Below are 20072 nucleotides of genomic sequence, written 5' to 3' on the forward strand. Positions count from 1 at the left end.
ATATAACACAGGTATTGAAACTTTATACTATTTGTACTGTTTTAAACCCAATTTCACACCTCTCTTCGTTAGAATCGCATTAGACTAACGTTTAGACTATGAAAATATATCATTTTGAACGAAACAAATTACTCCATTTAAATTGAAAAGGAGCCCCAGTCAGATGGGATCCGGAGATTCAGAACCTGAGGAAAATCTAGACTTGCTTCATATAAGTCTTTTGCATAACATTGTTTGTTTGTTTGTTGTTTAACGCCGCACTCGGCAATATTCCGGCTATATGACAGCGGTCTGTAAATAATCGAGTCTGAACCAGACAATCCAGTGATTGGCATCATGAGCATCGATCAACGCATTTGGGATAGATGACTTGCATCAACCAAGTCAACTAGTCTGACCACCCGATCCCTTTAGTCACCTCTTAGGACAAGCTTAGTCACCTTTCACGGCAAGCCTGGGTTGCTAAAGACCTATTCTTCCAAAAACTTCACGGGTCTTTTGGCTTAACAAAAAGGGCTTGGCGGAAGGGCAAATAATATGGTTCAGGGACTGTGAGACTGACGACTGTCGAATGGATGTTTGATATTAGGGGCTGTCAATAGGGTATACGGAGTTATCTCCCTTCGACAGTCACATTCTGATCTGTGGTTAAGCTTCATGTAGGATTGTTTCGGGTGATTATTTTTCAGGTATTTATAACAAGATCTCCCAAAAGAAATCTCTCCTTATTCAGCCATTAATTCATTTTTTAATTTGGGTTTTACTAAGGTGTTATAGGTGTCAATGCAATATACAGCTGACTCTGGTAAAGGGTGTATACAAGGAACCGATCACCAATGTCCACCCATTGATCAGCTGTGTGCTTCGCGTGTTTTGAGCTGGAAAACAAAATATTGGATAATAGGGATTGGTTGATTTGTTATTTCCTACACGTAAAGTCGTTTTTGACAGCTTATTCGGTTGTATTTCGTGCACAGGGATACGAGCTTGATATCTGATTATTCTTTTCCCCTCTGTACCGACTCAAAGTAATACTTAAATCGGATAAGTAGTTGCTCACGGAATTGTGGACTAATATTTCAAAATATTGAGCTAAATTACATGTAATGTTGATTACATTGCAAAGTAGTATATCCAGAGTTTTGTTTTTGTTTTGTTATAGTTCCCAGAGTTGTAGATTAATACAGCATTCCGTCAAAGACATATTTTGGATTGCATAGAATCGCACAAAACACTCTTTGAAAAATTAAAGGGTTTGAAACAAAGACTGTCCTATGTCAAACCAAAACGGTTGCAACACACAATCAGATTCAAACATATCATGTATCAACAGAGAGATATGAATCAAATGCTGAGAATAAGATGACCATAAAGTTATTTTTGTCGTACTTTTTACAACAATAAATTTCTCGATTGAATATATGTTTTAAATAGTTTTAAAAGTATATCTAGTTATTTTGAAATTATATGTTACATAAAGTACAGTCGAAAAATATTGAACCTGCATATTCCTGCTGATTTCCTCGCATCAAACATAGAACATGTAGTACAGTCCTCTTTTTGAGGCCAGGGAATAAGGCGTGACAGTTTTCATTTTCGACTGTACTTATAATATTTAATTTCCAAACAAACACACACAAACACACTCACTCACGCACACATGCACGCACGCACGCACGCACGCGTGTCCCACTTATCGTTTTTACAATATTGTAGAATTCACTGAGTGAATCTCTTGAAAAGCACATGTTAGCGTTTCTTATTTTAACACGTTTGAAACTCATTCACGCTGTAACTATTGGAAGCGGCACTAAAATCCTGTTGAGTTGTGGACCTCGTTTTGACAGCGCGCACTCACCAGCTGCTCACTTCCGGCAAAATGGCGATTATTTACATGAGCGACAGCGTGACAACGAAATAATGTTGAATGAATGACATCTGCCAGAGAGACTGCTAAAGTATTTACAGGTAACAGAGGAGTCGCGGAACGTGCGGTTATGTAGGAATGAGAACATGTATTTTCAAACGACACATAGTGACTGCATTGATCAATATAATTATCTTGCGTCGCGGGGCAGTTTTTCTTCTTCACAGTACTCAAAAGCCATGACATGATTTGACATCAATGCGGCCTGTACTACTATCTGATTCTTGCTGTAGATTAACAGGTTAGCAAACATAATTCCGAATTTTCCATACATTTCTTCAACTCATGCGTGGTTGAGAGGATGACTTTAGATGTAGGCTTGACATGGGACGAGATGGACATTTAAAATACCAGTTTAATTAGCCGAGAGGGGCGATGGGGTCCGACAACCAAGACATGACTGTCAGACCCCATCGCGGCTCTCGGGTAGCGTTTAATTGGTGTTGCCGAGATCGACCGGGTCCGAAAGTCATGTCTTGACCGTCGGACTCCATTGGCATCCTCAATAAATCAGTTGTCTGACAAACAATTCATTTCGATATCAAAACGTTGTTATCGTAGTGCCTATCAAATTAGTTGTTATTGGCTGATATTGTACACTGTTTTTAGAACTGGGATTTCCAACAGAAAGTTATAGAAAATTAAGTCATGTAATGTTTACAGCTATTCACAGGATATGATATGCATTCTTCAATGGAAATTTCTGCTGAACATGGGGCCCGTGAACCCAAGCAGTCCTGGTGATATCTTACGGGTCAGTATCTGGTATACTCGGACCCCATGGTACCGCGGCATTCATCGTATCGCGGCATTTGTGATTTCCGATAGTTCACGCGGGACACGCCTCTTAGCGGCTGTCTTTTAATGCAAATCAGTAACCACGAAGTGCTCACTTGGTAAACAATTTCAATTTCCTCGGAATGTTCCGTCTGCTGTAAGTAAGGAGTTATTAATCAGTTGATACATATTTCTGGCATCTGTTGTAATATTGCCTTACCCCCATCTATCAATGGCCAACTATATAACCCGCAGTTCCCCAAGTAAACTTTCTCTATCGACCTGAACTAGACCATCTGCATATTCATGGCGTCTATTGAGGTAACGGAAGTTACGTAGTCCGCACATTTTTTCCCGCTCTGTGCCCAGAATCTATTGGGAGATCATAAGGGCCATAATGCCAAACTTAGAAATACGTTCTTCACTATTAACCAAAAGAAAAATACATACTTAGGGCATACTAGGAGTGCTTTTTATATATTTATTGTTGACTTTTAACATTTTTCCATTTTGTGACAAATTATTGTCATCCAATTTTTTTTAAACAATCTTAAAATATCATTTCTGATATTTTGATGTTGACTTATAAAAATATTTTTCTCTTATTTTTCGGTAAATATGCATTGAATACCTATTGCTGATAACACATTTAGAATTTTACTTGTGCTGTCTTTGCACTTATCTGGACAAATCACTGATGTCTGGCATGATCATATCAAGTGGTTGGTAGAATTATGTCCTCTTTTTGTCCAATTCGGACCTCCATACACAACTTTTCTCTGTACCGCGATACGATGGAGTTCTCTCCCTTGTCAAACAGAGCGCGAGGCCCGGCTTTTACTCGGAGCTACTGATGTAAATAATGAACTTTTATCAGTAAAATATGCATTGTTTGATAACATGAATGATTTCTGATACAGAGAACACGAATAAACATAAAGGTTAGTGAGTGCATTTTGTTCCGTTTAGCGTACATGACAAGTACCGCGATACCCCGAGGTTGCAGGCTATATACAGGAGAACAGAAAATCTGCCTTCCTTCAACATGTTCAAAGAAATGAATCTATATAGTAGTCACATGTGTATCGTCAAGTCATAGGTTTTCAACATCATGCATTTATTGACAGCAAATGCTTATTGTGATTACTCTCGCTATGACGGGGGGTGTAGTAGCATCACACAGACATTTTAAATACTCAGATGATGCCTGAGAAAAATGTCTTTATAAGTGAATGACATGATTTACAGTTGTTCAGATGATTAGAGGGAACGCTACCAATGTTTCTTAAGCGTCTGAAAACCCATAAAACAGGGATACTTCTCACAAACAGCAATTTCAATCAGTATCAATCCAGCATAACACAATGAAAAATTTACTTGGAAGCAAATTTTGTGATCACTTCAAACAACGTAGTACAGATGACTAGTTTTGTTGTCTCACAATAAGTTTTTGCATAGACTTCGTAGATGTCAAAATCCAGCCGTCATGACAAGTGTGATTACTTATTTATGCCTATCTTACTACTGTGTATGACCGTAGATATGCCGAATTGAGGACCAGAAAACAGATTCTGAGGAAAGGGGTCAGCCTATGTAAAGGTTACACTTTCATGAAAGAAAGTTTAGTAAAATAATACACAGATAAGAGAAAACAAACTTTGTCAATGAAAGTGTGATCACTGGACATGATGATTTGTCATTTCAGTTGTATTTCTTCTTATGCTTGGCATTGTTTTAATTGAAGGGATTAATGTTACCGGGTATTATAAACTGAGGCTAGATATAGCAGTCAGCTGTACACAAGTTTTCTCCAAATCTAACGGTGATTAAACAAACCCATAATATAATGAAAACAAGTTTTGGGCAATGATTTGAAAAAATAGTATCTGAAAAAGTTATTTTACCACAAATAATATTTTCTAATATAGGGTTATTTTATTTTTGCATGTTTTACTGTAGAGGGTTAGAACTTAACACTAGCCAGCTAGCCCAGGACTAGTACAAATTTCCTAATTTCCTCCTTGTTTTAGTATCACAAGGGTTTTATCTTTACCTGGACTACTAAAGCTTTGAGTTTAGTTCAAACCCTGTATACATTTAAAATAATAATAACTATAAACTGGGTTATTCGGTAAGTATATTGGCGGCTTCTTTTTGTGTGTAGACCGCCTCCGTTGTCTAGTGGTAGAGCGTCGGCCCGGAGAGCTGAAGGTCTGGGGTTCGATCCGTGGCCACGTCATACCAAAAGACGTTAAAAGATGGTACTTGTTGTTACCCTGTCTTGTGCTCAGTATTAAGGGGCTAAAACAAGGACTGGTCGGCTTGGAGTCAGTATACTGTGTCTGAGTGGGGTATTCATGTTAAACTGCGGCATGGTATCTCAGTGAGCTAACACTATAAATTGGCATCAGTCCGGACTAGTACAAGCAGCCACACACACATGTACATGCACGTCGCTATATAAGTGCAATAATCTTGGACGTGACGTTAAACCCCATTTCAGTTCACCTCAACTTTTTGTGTGTGGAACAGATTACTGAGATAAGTCTGGTTATACGATGAACAGTTTTTATTACCAGAAAATGTACCAACAAGATTGACTTGCAAACATAATTTATTACGGATCTCATATTTTATTTCCAATGACGATCATGACAAGAAGATGTAGGTTGGTTGGTGGTCCGACTTATGTACCGGACACACCGTTTTGATACAGATTTCAAGGGTCATCTTATCTTAACAATGAGATCAGCTTATCTACTGTCACATACAGTATATTTGGTGAAGTTTCAACACTTCCGGATAATCTTGCAGGCAGTGCCCTTCACTCCATTGTGTATAGCATGTGCTGACTTGAAGATATTATTCTTTTCTTACATTGAGTGGATTGTTCTTGCTTTTGCTTATCGGTGCGTGGTAGAATCTCTCTACAAGGGATGGAATGGTTACATCTACGTTGCTATGGAAACAGAAAGCTGCTCCTGATTATTGATAAGTGGAACTGGTTTGTCTGCTCCTGTGAGTGAGTGAGTGGGTGTTTGAGTGAGTAAGTGAGTGAGTAGGTGGTTTGGGTGGGTGTGTTGTTTGGGTGAGTGAGTGAGTGAAAGGGTGGGTTGGTGGATGAGTGAGTTGGTGGTGGGTGTGTGTGTGTTTTTGGTGAATGGCTTCGAGTGAGTTATGGGTGGGTTGGTGGTGGGTGTGTGTGTTTTTGATGAGTGTCTTTGAGTGAGTTGGTGGTGGGTGAGTGAGTGAGTGAGTTGGTGGTGGGTGTGTGTGTTTTTGGTGAGTGGCTTCGAGTGAGTTATGGGTGAGTGAGTGAGTGAGTTGGTGGTGGCTATTTGTGTTTTGGGTGAGTGGCTTCGAGTGAGTTATGGGTGAGTGAGTGAGAGAGAGGGTAGTGGGTATGTGTGTTTTGGGTGAGTGGCTTCGAGTGAGTTATGGGTGGGTTGGTGGTGGGTGTGTGTGTTTTTGATGAGTGTCTTTGAGTGAGTTATCGGTGGGTGAGTTGGTGGTGGGTGTGTGAGTGAGTGAGTTGGTGGTGGCTATGTGTGTTTTTGGTGAGTGGCTTCGAGTGAGTTATGGGTGAGTTGGTGGTGGCTATGTGTGTTTTTGGTGAGTGGCTTCGAGTGAGTTATGGGTGAGTGAGTGAGTGAGTTGGTGGTGGGTATGTGTGTTTTGGGTGAGTGGCTTCGAGTGAGTTAGGGGTGAGTGAGTGAGTTGGTGGTGGGTGTGTGTGTTTTTGGTGAGTGGCTTCGAGTGAGTTAGGGGGGAGTGAGTGAGTGAGTGAGTTGGTGGTGGGTATGTGTGTTTGGGGTGAGTGGCTTCGAGTGAGTTATGGGTGGGTTGGTGGTGGGTGTGTGTGTTTTGGGTGAGTGGCTTCGAGTGAGTTAGGGGTGAGTGAGTGAGTGAGTGAGTTGGTGGTGGGTATGTGTGTTTTAGATGAGTGGCTTCGAGTGAGTTATGGGTGAGTGAGTGAGTGAGTTGGTGGTGGCTATGTGTGTTTTGGGTGAGTGGCTTCGAGTGAGTTATGGGTGAGTGAGTGAGTGAGAGAGAGGGTAGTGGGTATTTGTGTTTTTGGTGAGTGGCCTCGAGAGAGTTATGGGTGGGTGAGTGAGTGAGTTGGTGGTGGCTATGTGTGTTTTGGGTGAGTGGCTTCGAGTGAGTTATGGGTGAGTGAGTGAGTGAGAGAGAGGGTAGTGGGTATGTGTGTTTTGGGTGAGTGGCTTCGAGTGAGTTATTGGTGGGTGAGTGAGTTGGTGGTGGGTGTGTGTGTTTTTGATGAGTGGCTTCGAGTGAGTTATGGGTGGGTGAGTGAGTGAGTGAGTTGGTGGTGGGTGTGTGTGTTTTTGGTGAGTGGCTTCAAGTGAGTTATGGGTGAGTGAGTTAGTTGGTGGTGGGTGTGTGAGTGAGTGAGTAGGTGGTGGGTGTGTGTGTTTTTGGTGAGTGGCTTCGAGTGAGTTATGGGTGAGTGAGTGAGTGAGTTGGTGGTGGGTATGTGTGTTTTGGGTGAGTGGCTTTGAGTGAGTTGGTGGTGGGTGAGTGAGTGAGTGAGTTGGTGGTGGGTGTGTGTGTTTTTGGTGAGTGGCTTCGAGTGAGTTATGGGTGAGTGAGTGAGTGAGTTGGTGGTGGGTATGTGTGTTTTGGGAGAGTGGCTTCGAGTGAGTTATGGGTGGGTTGGTGGTGGGTGTGTGTGTTTTGGGTGAGTGGCTTCGAGTGAGTTAGGGGTGAGTGAGTGAGTGAGTGAGTGAGTTGGTGGTGGGTATGTGTGTTTTAGATGAGTGGCTTCGAGTGAGTTATGGGTGAGTGAGTGAGTGAGTTGGTGGTGGCTATGTGTGTTTTGGGTGAGTGGCTTCGAGTGAGTTATGGGTGAGTGAGTGAGTGAGAGAGAGGGTAGTGGGTATTTGTGTTTTTGGTGAGTGGCCTCGAGAGAGTTATGGGTGGGTGAGTGAGTGAGTGAGTTGGTGGTGGGTGTGTGTGTTTTTGATGAGTGGCTTCGAGTGAGTTATGGGTGAGTGAGTGAGTGAGTTGGTGGTGGGTATGTGTGTTTTGGGTGAGTGGCTTCGAGTGAGTTATGGGTGGGTTGGTGGTGGGTGTGTGTGTTTTGGGTGAGTGGCTTCGAGTGAGTTAGGGGTGAGTGAGTGAGTGAGTGAGTTGGTGGTGGGTATGTGTGTTTTAGATGAGTGGCTTCGAGTGAGTTATGGGTGAGTGAGTGAGTGAGTTGGTGGTGGCTATGTGTGTTTTGGGTGAGTGGCTTCGAGTGAGTTATGGGTGAGTGAGTGAGTGAGAGAGAGGGTAGTGGGTATTTGTGTTTTTGGTGAGTGGCCTCGAGAGAGTTATGGGTGGGTGAGTGAGTGAGTTGGTGGTGGCTATGTGTGTTTTGGGTGAGTGGCTTCGAGTGAGTTATGGGTGAGTGAGTGAGTGAGAGAGAGGGTAGTGGGTATGTGTGTTTTGGGTGAGTGGCTTCGAGTGAGTTATTGGTGGGTGAGTGAGTTGGTGGTGGGTGTGTGTGTTTTTGATGAGTGGCTTCGAGTGAGTTATGGGTGGGTGAGTGAGTGAGTGAGTTGGTGGTGGGTGTGTGTGTTTTTGGTGAGTGGCTTCAAGTGAGTTATGGGTGAGTGAGTTAGTTGGTGGTGGGTGTGTGAGTGAGTGAGTAGGTGGTGGGTGTGTGTGTTTTTGGTGAGTGGCTTCGAGTGAGTTATGGGTGAGTGAGTGAGTGAGTTGGTGGTGGGTATGTGTGTTTTGGGTGAGTGGCTTTGAGTGAGTTGGTGGTGGGTGAGTGAGTGAGTGAGTTGGTGGTGGGTGTGTGTGTTTTTGGTGAGTGGCTTCGAGTGAGTTATGGGTGAGTGAGTGAGTGAGTTGGTGGTGGGTATGTGTGTTTTGGGAGAGTGGCTTCGAGTGAGTTATGGGTGGGTTGGTGGTGGGTGTGTGTGTTTTGGGTGAGTGGCTTCGAGTGAGTTAGGGGTGAGTGAGTGAGTGAGTGAGTTGGTGGTGGGTATGTGTGTTTTAGATGAGTGGCTTCGAGTGAGTTATGGGTGAGTGAGTGAGTGAGTTGGTGGTGGCTATGTGTGTTTTGGGTGAGTGGCTTCGAGTGAGTTATGGGTGAGTGAGTGAGTGAGAGAGAGGGTAGTGGGTATTTGTGTTTTTGGTGAGTGGCCTCGAGAGAGTTATGGGTGGGTGAGTGAGTGAGTGAGTTGGTGGTGGGTGTGGGTGTTTTTGATGAGTGGCTTCGAGTGAGTTATGGGTGAGTGAGTGAGTGAGTTGGTGAGGGGTGTGTGTGTTTTTGGTGAGTGGCTTTGAGTGGGTTATGGGTGAGTGAGTGAGTGAGTTGGTGATGGGTATGTGTGTTTTGGGTGAGTGGCTTCGAGTGAGTTGGTGGTGGGTGAGTGAGTGAGTGAGTTGGTGATGGGTATGTGTGTTTTGGGTGAGTGTCTTTGAGTGAGTTGGTGGTGGGTGAGTGAGTGAGTGAGTTGGTGATGGGTATGTGTGTTTTTGGTGAGTGGCTTCGAGTGAGTTATGGGTGAGTGAGTGAGTGAGTTGGTGGTAGGTATGTGTGTTTTGGGTGAGTGGCTTCGAGTGAGTTATTGGTGGGTGAGTGAGTTGGTGGTGGGTGTGTGTGTTTTTGATGAGTGGCTTCGAGTGAGTTATGGGTGAGTGAGTGAGTGAGTTGGTGGTGGGTATGTGTGTTTTGGGTGAGTGGCTTCGAGTGAGTTAGGGGTGAGTGAGTGAGTGAGTTGGTGGTGGGTATGTGTGTTTTAGATGAGTGGCTTCGAGTGAGTTATGGGTGAGTGAGTGAGTGAGTTGGTGGTGGGTATGTGTGTTTTGGGTGAGTGGCTTCGAGTGAGTTAGGGGTGAGTGAGTGAGTGAGTGAGTTGGTGGTGGGTATGTGTGTTTTAGATGAGTGGCTTCGAGTGAGTTATGGGTGAGTGAGTGAGTGAGTTGGTGGTGGGTATGTGTGTTTTGGGTGAGTGGCTTCGAGTGAGTTAGGGGTGAGTGAGTGAGTGAGTGAGTTGGTGGTGGGTATGTGTGTTTTAGATGAGTGGCTTCGAGTGAGTTATGGGTGAGTGAGTGAGTGAGTTGGTGGTGGGTATGTGTGTTTTGGGTGAGTGGCTTCGAGTGAGTTAGGGGTGAGTGAGTGAGTGAGAGAGAGGGTAGTGGGTATTTGTGTTTTTGGTGAGTGGCTTCGAGTGAGTTATGGGTGAGTGAGTGAGTGAGTTGGTGGTGGCTATGTGTGTTTTGGGTGAGTGGCTTCGAGTGAGTTATGGGTGAGTGAGTGAGTGAGAGAGAGGGTAGTGGGTATTTGTGTTTTTGGTGAGTGGCCTCGAGAGAGTTATGGGTGGGTGAGTGAGTGAGTGAGTTGGTGGTGGGTGGGTGTGTTTTTGATGAGTGGCTTCGAGTGAGTTATGGGTGAGTGAGTGAGTGAGTTGGTGAGGGGTGTGTGTGTTTTTGGTGAGTGGCTTTGAGTGAGTTAGGGGTGAGTGAGTGAGTGAGTTGGTGATGGGTATGTGTGTTTTGGGTGAGTGGCTTCGAGTGAGTTGGTGGTGGGTGAGTGAGTTGGTGGTGGGTGTGTGTGTTTTTGGTGAGTGGCTTCGAGTGAGTTATGGGTGAGTGAGTGAGTGAGTTGGTGGTGGGTATGTGTGTTTTGGGTGAGTGGCTTCGAGTGAGTTATTGGTGGGTGAGTGAGTTGGTGGTGGGTGTGTGTGTTTTTGATGAGTGGCTTCGAGTGAGTTATGGGTGGGTGAGTGAGTGAGTGAGTTGGTGGTGGGTGTGTGTGTTTTTGGTGAGTGGCTTCGAGTGAGTTATGGGTGTGTGAGTGAGTGAGTGAGTTGGTGGTGAGTGAGTGAGTGAGTTGGTTGTGTTACTGGTTTTGTTTTTCATGAATTGGGGGGTCATGTTTGGTCAGTCATACGTGGAAATAACATTTCTAGATTTGTGTTAGGACTTGCAATCTCTTTTAAAGTGTCCAGGTTGTCATGGATACAGCAATGTTGATATTATATCTTGACAATATCTAATGTTTGTGGTTGTCATTTTGTCACATAGAAACATTGTAAAAGTGCAGGTAGTGCACATGTACTCCGGAGCTGGGAGCTATAAATAGATTCAAGCCATTTCAGCCCTGTTTGGGTGTTTAAGGCAGATAGAATTGTTAGAATAGAACATTGGAATGGCAATAACTTAATTGTGTGTTGTCACATATGATCGATAATCACTGGGCGGTCCGGGGTGGTTAATTAGTAGGACTGTTCAAAAACAATCTGTTGAGCTTTCGAGCATGATGTCTATATCTTACCTAGTGCGGTTTGTGTTTGGAAAATGAAAAGGCGTACAATTTCATACTTCCTTATAACATGTAGAAGAAGTCTTTATTTGTACTAAGGCCACTGGCCCATATACAATACATACATTTGAAATAGTGTGGTACATGAAAAAAAGGTAATGTCAGGTACAAATTTACAGATTTACAGGCTTTTCATAGTTATGTCTTGTTTCATAGCTGTAATGCAGGTATTTACATAGTTTTCCAAGTAATTGTTTACATGAAGATGACAGCAGCGTTTTGAATTTATGCATATTTGGATTATGGCAAAAAGTTGTTAGTAAATACAGTTGTCTAATATCGTTGTAATATTCACATTCTAAAGTAAAATGATATTCATTCTCTATGCTTGTTTCACATATGGGGCTTAAAACGTAAATCAATATCAGCCAATCTACCTTCATTTACCTTAAGTCTTAGTAGCCCAGCTCTAATCCTTATCATAACATTTGGATACTTTATTTCAGTAATAATGGAAAGGTATTTTTCTGGTTCCAGGAGACTTTTAAACTTTTTATACAGGATGTACCGAGGACTAGCCTTGATAGTACTATTCCATGATTGGTAGAACATATTTATCAAAACGTTTTTAAAACTATTCATGAATGATGGTTTGTCGCCAACAGCTTGACTGAGCCAAACTACTCCAAATCCGTGAGAAAATAATATGGAACAAATAGAAGAAGCATAGTTATGATGACCACACTTGTCGTTATATACCAGCATATTATAAGATTTTCTTCGTCCGTTTCAATCACTTTTAGCCAATACTTTACAGAACACATAGCATTTACATATAGTGGGTACCGACCGCATTCCCCATACACAATAGCATTTGGAGTTTGCAAACCAATGTTAAGAAACTTCTTACAAGCCATAATATGCACTTGTTCTATTTTTTCAAATCTGTCTACACTCCATATTTCCGCACCATATAATAGAAGAGGTTGAATCTGAGTATCAGATATTTTAAAGAAAACTGAAGTGTCAACAAAACCAATCTTCCGTAGATTGCGAAATATTTCCCCTTGTTTACCCCTTGATGCTAGATCTGAAACACATTGGTTCATCTTTGATGTATATGAGAATACAAGCCAAGATATCTATCTATAGAAGTTGGCAGTTGAAACACGTTTGCCTTTATAGAACCATTTCTCATGAACAGATAACCGCCCTCCTCGTCTAAATACAACAACATTCGTTTTATCTAAATTTACCGTTAATCCATGTGAATCTGCAAACTTTTCAAGAATATTAAGTTGATTCTGTAAACCAGTTACTGTGTCAGAGACAAGAATAACATCATCGGCAAACAATAATAATAATATTTCAAACAAGTCTGGAAATAATTGTACGCCGTGTTTCCCATGTGATGAAACATCATTTTACAGTTCATCGATGAAAAAGGAAAATAATAGAGGGCTTAATATACAGCCTTGTTTAACTCTGTTAGGACAATCAAAATATTCTGTATAAATGTTGTCATTACATCTCACACACACTTTCACGGAGGCATAGATTCCCTTAGTGCTCTCATCATCTTTCCATCCAAGCCTACATTGTGCAGACACTCCCATAGCTTAAGGTGATTTACTGAATCAAACACTTTTTTAAAATCCACAAAAGCAACATATAATTTCCCTATTCTTTTCGTTAAACATTTGTTAACAATTGCATTCAACGTGAATATGTGATCAGCAGGAGAATATCCCTGTCTAAATCCTGCTTGTGTCTCGGGTAGTTTACTTCTTATATTAGCCCAGTTTGTAAGTATAGAGTTTAAGACACTTTTGTAAACCTTACTAATTGTACACAATAGATATAGAATAGATGTATAAAACTCAATGCTTATGAATGATTTTCAGGAAATCAAGTGATATCACAGAAGGAGTAGAAGATTGATCCATCAAGATGTCGTCTAAAACGGTATGGTTTAATGCTTCAGGGATTGGTCATTTATTACAAGAGGTGGGGTTTGGGTCAAAGGTTTTTATGCTCTAATGTACTGAAAATAATGACCCTCCTCTAATCTTTCTCATAATCTTGAATGACCCTCCGTCGCACATCATTTTCATGACCCTTCCCAAATATGTGTATTATTTTTTTAGGAACCTCCATTAGAGATTGATTCCCTCTTACTAATATATAACTAATGTTGTGGCTTTGCAGAAGTAACTTGTATTTCACTAATAGTAGGACCAATGAATCGGGACCGGGTTAGAATAAGTCTACAGGAACCCATGCTTATTGTAAGAGGTAACTATGTTTGTCGTAAGAGGCGACTGTCGGGTAGCCTAGTGGTTAAAGCGTTCGCTCGTCACGCCGAAGACCGGGGTTCGATTCCCGACATGGGTACAATGTGTGAAGCCCATTTCTGGTGTCCCCCGCCGTGATATTGCTGGAATATTGCTAAAAGCGGCGTAAAACCATACTCGGTCACACGCTCGTAAGAGGCGACTAACTGAATTGGGTGGTCAGGTTCGCTGACTTGGTTGATGCATGTCATCGTATTTCAGTTGTGTAGCTCGATGCTCATGATGTCAATCACTGGATTGTCTGGTCCAGACCGGATTATTTACAGACCGCCGTCATATAGATGGGATGTTGCTAAGTGTGGCAAACACACAAAACAAAACCAATAAATAAGTAAAAGTTTTAACGCTTTGTTTTATATTGTTGCTAAAATATCAGTATAAAATGTTAAAAAACACCTGAATTTTAGAAAATATGTAGTTTAAGATATCAAACTTTTGACATATTTTTTTCACAATTTACCTCCAAGGGACACTTAATTTAGAATCCTAGATAAGTCCCTGGTCATTGTTCATCAGTGTATTTCAGAAACTACATGGGATGCAGCCATTTTGTTCCCTGAGTTATTCCATTCTGTTATATACTCTCTCTATGTGTTGGTAGCATCCAGTACTCATACTACAGGGAGCAGTCATTGTGCAATATCGCAAAAGTCAAGTCACAGAGCATCCTTTTAAACTTCTCTGATGTAACCTGCATCATTGAATGGAAGCAGACTTGGCGTTTAGTATTCTCTCGCCAAGGAGAAGATATTTCTGCAATAATAATGAAAATCTCTCTCTGTACCAATAATGGTGCCAAGCCCCTTTTGGTACACCAGATGCCAAGCTCTGTTAATGGTATTCCCCAGCGCAAGAAGGCTGGACAGGGTTAGAAACTAACAGTTTTCGTCCACTAGTCCTTATGATGATAACATATGGCAAAACCCTTAAGAAGGGCACATTTCCAAATCAAAACAATATTTAGCCCTAAGCTTACGAACATGCGTTGCAATGCATTCTTTGTGAAAATCCCAGTCTAGTTTACTCATACAGTAACATATGTTTTTAACGAACATGCTTATAACGAACTGACTGATATTACGAACTGATTTCTTGGTCACGGCCATTTCCTGTATATATTCTATGCATGCTTTTCACGAACTACGGTTATCATGAGAGCCATGAAGATCCGGGGTAGAATAGGTCTTCAGCAACCCATGCTTGCCGTAAAAGGCGACTATGCTTGTTGTACAAGGCGAGTAACGGGATTGGGTGATCATGCTCGCTGACTTGGTTAATGCATGTCATCATATCCCAATTGCGTGGATCGATGCTCATGATGTCAATCACTGGATTGTCTGGTCCAGAATCGATTATTTACAGACCGCCATCATATAGCTGGAATATTGCTGAGTGCGCCGTTAAACAAGAAACATTCAAACTAAAATTAGTGGCCCCTTTGAGTTTGTTATAACCGTAGTATATTGTGTATTCCACTTGTGAACACTGACAGGGCTTAGGAGTTCCTAAAATGGATGCCAAGACAAATCAAGCGATATTCCAGAATCCTGGAGGTGGGTGTTGGCACTCTCAATAAATCAGTTGTCTGACAAACGATTCATTTTGACATTTGCCTTGTAACATTTTTGTTATGATTAATAAAGGATGTTAGTACTAATGTGATATACTAATAACTTTTGTTATCATGTAGGAACTAAGAAGGATGTAAGTACTACTTTTCTTTTCAGTATGATCCCCGTAAATTTGAGTTTGTGGCAAGGATGGGTCGAATTGTTGTGCCAAACCAGAATTCCAAGACGCAAGAGCCGATCCCTGTGACATTCCGCATCCCCGAGCCCCCACAACAGGAACTGGTGGTAAGTAACACTCTTAGAACTCTTTGTAGAATGATCTCATTGTCATCTCTTGTCATACCGGAGATCACGTCAAAGACACACTAATGTCATTAAACACCTGGATGGAACGATTCACCACTATTGATGCGTCCATCCCTCATCATCCAGTGTTTTAAATCTCCATTTGATAAGGATAAATACACCTGGATCCAATCACCAAGCTTTGTTTTTAGTTTGGTCTAAGCATCCAGTACTTGACTCACCTTGGTGTGTGATGTTTCAAACACAACTGGAACGTATGGCATTTTATGACATGTCTGCTGATCATTATTATTATTTGTTGTTTTTAATTTTTTGTGTGTATCTATTATGATTGTTGTTGTTGTTGTTGTCGTCGTCGTCATCATCATCATCATCATCATCATCATCATCATCATCATCATCATTATTATTATTATTATTTAGAAAGGGTCACTTCTGCAACAACCAAGTCATTCATTTCTTCCAATGTTTTTCCAGCAAGATGTTCTCCTTGGCCGGAACATGAGGGCAGCTCCCTTTGGGAAACCCATTGACGTGTCCATTAATCTGGATGACTTTATACAAGATGTGAGTAAACCTTAACTAAATGCAAACATTGTAGATATCATGGATTGGCATAGATCCATCGTTGGGATTCTGGGTTAGAAATGGTCCCCAGCAACCTTGGTAGTCTTAATAGGGTAACAACTGGATGGGGTGGTCAGGCTTGGTTACTTGGATGATGGCGTGTCATCGTACCGCGATGGCATGGATCATTGTTCACAATGTCAATCACTGGAATATTTCCAGCATTAAACAACGACATTGTCATGGTTATTCAGATAGTTGTAAGCGTGGATATTTTTGGAATTGAATTTTGTGGATTCTCACCTTAGATTATTATTGTTCTGAACATTAATTGAATGCATTGTAAGACAACAAACAAACAAGTATCATCATGATCATCATGATTTGATTTCAGCTTCCACGTCATAGATGCAGCCTTGAGGACAATGTACATGTAGGTTCTGTAGAATAAGGAGCTTGTGTACTCTTTGTCACATGGCATGCACATATATACAGCTTTGTGCAGAATTAACAAAAATACTGCTTTATACAAAATTTATAAATGTACCGCTTTATGCAAAATTAACAAATATGCTGCTTTGTGAAGAATTTACTTATATGTCGCTTTATACAGAATTAACAAATATGACATTTTATATGAAATTAATAAATATATTGCTTAATGAAGATTTATCAAATATACCGCTTTATGCAGAATTAACAAAATATATGTCGCTTTATACAGAATTAACAAATATGCCGCTTAATTAAAAATGAATAAATATACCGCTTTTTGCAAAATTACCCTATTTTCTTGAGTATAGTGAGCACTTTTTTTTCTAAAAGGACAGGTGTGTAGAAGGGGTGCACATTATACATGCCATAATGAGTTTTGATGGGTTTTTTCCCCCAATTAAAGAAATTACAGTAACTCTTGGAAATACCATGTCAAATTGATCTGTACTGAAGTACGCAAATTGATCATGTCATTACACTGTCTGGTTGTAAAAAGTATTCCTTGTATATCTGAACTTTGTAACCTATTGAATCAAATTTTATTTAAAATTTCATTGTTTGCATTAATTTCGGCGAAATCGTGTGTGAAGTGATCGGTAGATTGCACATCTCAGCGGTATTTACAGCAATCACAGTCAGATGACTGTTACTGATGCTTTAAAACGAACTTTAGTTGACACAGAATGGACACACATATCATAAATGCCATACTTGAACTTGGACTTATTTGTTGTAGTTTGACTAATATATGTCAACATAAAACATACGAGCCTCAATGATGATTCCATATGTAAACAATATCTAGCAATAGCAACCACTTATGGGTATTATCATTTTTAATATATAAAGTAAAGCTGCAAATAAAATAACACAAATTTTTAAACTTATCCTACCTCACACCATGCATTTCTTCCTCCTGCTTTCGATCCTTATGTGGAAACGTGCTTACCCATATATGAACTTGAACCCAGGCCTTCGGCATGTCAAACGAACACTTCAACCACTAGGCCACCCAGCTGCCCCTCAAAATGATAGAGTAATAATTGTGTTTTTCTTGCATCATGTAGAAGTTCCAGAACTGAAAACATTTATATACATTATAGTTATACCAAGGTTCCGTCCGTCCATCGGTCCATCCGAAAACCTTCTCGGATTTCTCTTAAACTATTCAGTGGATTCATCTCAAACTTAGTACATATAATCTGTGTCATATGGAGGGTGCAGTCAAAAGAAAAAAAAATGTTTTTATTAATTTTCCATTTTTTATGAATTATTCAAACCCTAACCCTATCCATTATTTAATTTGAAACTACTGACACACTAGGCGTGTCGGGGTATTAGTGAGCCACGCTCACTTTTGCCCTTGTTTACTTTAATCTGAAAACTTGTCTCTTCAGGATGATGGTTCGACAAGAAAAATGATGCTTAAGGAAATGATGGAGAGTCGAACAAGGATCCAAAGGAAACGAGAAGCACAAATGCATGCCCAACAGATGGTGAATGAATCTCTGCTACAGAGCGAGTTGAGGGCGTCAAGGAAACGAGAAGACATGTTGCAGAATATCATGACCAAACTTGACGAAGGGGAAAACAGATCCGGGCCGAACCTGAATAATGCCGAAATATTTGAGGAGGGTACACCACCGGAACTGAAGCAGTATATTCAGGAAGAACTTCAACGTCTTGTTCCTATTTTCAAAGAAGGTGAAACTTAGAATTTCTTGTTTATTAATGGATTTGGAATCCAGTAGCCATTAGGACCATGTTCCTGGTATGTAGTGTACTTGACGTTGCAGGTTAGAGAACTCTAGGGGAATGGGCAGCCAAAAATCAGATGGTGCAGTGACGATACAAGCTATAAATATATATTTATGAGGACCACGGGTTACATGGTATGAAAATATATTGTAAGATACTATCTGATGTCTGTGCAAATTTTCATGCCATTATGTGATATGCTCAACTTATAAGATGTGTCTAGTGTTTGGGCCTCTTTCCTATTGATAATGGAATATGGCTTCTGACATAGCTAGTGTCATGTATGGTATTGTGTATGATACCACAAATTAAGTGTTGAGGCACACATAACGCAACGAAATGTAGCAATACTCCCCTGCAGGCAACCAAAGAAGAAACATGTTTTCCCTTGTACAACATTCCGAAAATAATCCTTCCACTCAGGATTCATTATCAGCTTCAACTTCAGGGATTGGTTAAGGTGAAGAAAGAGCAGATAACATAGTTGATTTGATTTAGAAATTACTATATTTTAACCCCTACCCTAAATATGGGTAACATTTACATATTATACTGTAAACCCTTTGTAACCCCAAAGTGTCAGTTTTTGGTTAACAGTGAATTTGCTTTGTCCTGTAAAGTGACAAATCTACATATCTAAGTGTAGGTATGAATAATATTATTAAACATATTTTATTGTCCAAAAAGACAAAGGGATTGGGCACAAGTGCAGCACTTATTACCGCCTTCTCCCTGTATGAATAATAGAGAATTGATCAATGATGTTTCTGCATACTGGGTTATTCCAGAGTTCAACTGTTTGCCAGTTTGAGAGACTCCGTCTTACTCTTCATGGGTCCAAGAGGAAGTGTTTGTTTTGTCCCTATTGTATTTATCTGTAGCAATGGTACCTAGTGCAATAGGTACCAGTAGTATATGTTAGACCGCTCACCAGTATATGCCTATACTATATCGTGTATATCAAATACATTACTATGTGAATATTATTAATAAACATGCTGAACGAGTGGGGATATTCTTCGTTGATGTGATATTGAGAAATTATCAAAAACTTTTAACGAACAGTAATATTGATTTTTACACAGGGTTAGAACTAAACTAAACTGAAAAGCTTTGTTAGCCCGGGTAAAGATAAAATGCCCTTCTGTTAAAACAATTGGGAAATTTACAAATTTGTACTTTCCAACAGGAATTTGTACTAGCCCTCAGCTAGCGAGCAAGTGTTAATTTCTAAACCTGTTCCACAAAAATAAACAGATAGCAATTTATTAAATACGCGAAAAGCTGGGAATTGATAATAAAGCAGAAACAGTAAAAGAATAAACCATTTTCAAAATTAACATTTTTGTACTTTTGCCCCAGTAACCATGGTTACAGGTAAAATTCCTATTTATCAACAAATGAGTGATGGATGACAATCATAATGATGAATGATTTGCCAAACAACGTCCATTATTTGATGTTGGGAACATGGGTATGTCATTGTTATGTATTGTACCTGTATCACATGGAATGTCCAGCGTTCAGCAGTCACCACAATGAAATACTTGTCCTGCTGTCAACCCACATTTACCATGGATTAGTGAACTTGGATATCCACTTTTTGTACTTGTATAGGTAGTCTATGTGTTAGTAAGACATGTGAGTTTTGTCCAGCTTCCATTTACATATTTTGAGAAGATAAAACTTTGCCTTCATGAAGCTGACCTTACATGTTCCTTGGCTGTAATATAGTGATGTCATCTTTTATCCCAGTATTGAAGTATTGAGACACTTGTGCCCCAAATCGGTGTGACAATACTAGGGTGTCATGATGAGACACTTGTGCCCACAGTCAGTGTGACAATGCTAGGGTGTAACACTACAATATGTGATCATCATTGTGCCTGGAGATTCCTCAACAGACTTGGCACATTACCTTCCATGTCAACTGATCAGTTTGTGTCTGAGATGATTGTCAGTCTGTGTAATTATGTAATCCACACCAGGGATTGTTGTTCACCCAGTGAGTTGTTAGGTCTAGGTTTGATTACATACAG

At 40.6% G+C, this 20072-nt stretch overlaps 1 protein-coding gene across 2 annotated transcripts; it reads left to right on the forward strand.

Moving 5' to 3' along the window:
- Positions 1-1880: 1880 nt before the first annotated feature.
- LOC139462310 (uncharacterized) lies at positions 1881-19837 on the forward strand. 2 transcript variants are annotated; one of them, XM_071243940.1, is made up of 6 exons: positions 1881-1968; positions 12887-12947; positions 15064-15192; positions 15691-15780; positions 16175-16213; positions 17673-19837. In XM_071243940.1, exons 2-6 carry the CDS (start codon positions 12933-12935, stop codon positions 17988-17990), a joined length of 591 nt encoding a protein of 196 aa, XP_071100041.1. In that variant the 5' UTR covers positions 1881-1968; positions 12887-12932; the 3' UTR covers positions 17991-19837. The 2 variants fall into 2 exon arrangements, with proteins under 2 accessions (XP_071100041.1, XP_071100042.1); XM_071243941.1 differs by lacking the exon at positions 16175-16213.
- The last annotated feature ends 235 nt before the right edge of the window (positions 19838-20072 follow it).

This window comes from Haliotis cracherodii, unplaced genomic scaffold (assembly GCF_022045235.1).
Source record: "Haliotis cracherodii isolate W230 unplaced genomic scaffold, xgHalCrac1.p SCAF_15, whole genome shotgun sequence".
Taxonomy (NCBI): Eukaryota; Metazoa; Mollusca; class Gastropoda; order Lepetellida; family Haliotidae; genus Haliotis; species Haliotis cracherodii.

Excerpts from the sequence above, each read along its gene's own strand:
- LOC139462310 (XM_071243940.1), top strand. Across the intron at positions 15,193-15,690 it reads CCCCACAACAGGAACTGGTG|CAAGATGTTCTCCTTGGCCG; the intron begins GTAAGTAACACT and ends ATGTTTTTCCAG. Across the intron at positions 15,781-16,174 it reads TGGATGACTTTATACAAGAT|CTTCCACGTCATAGATGCAG; the intron begins GTGAGTAAACCT and ends ATTTGATTTCAG.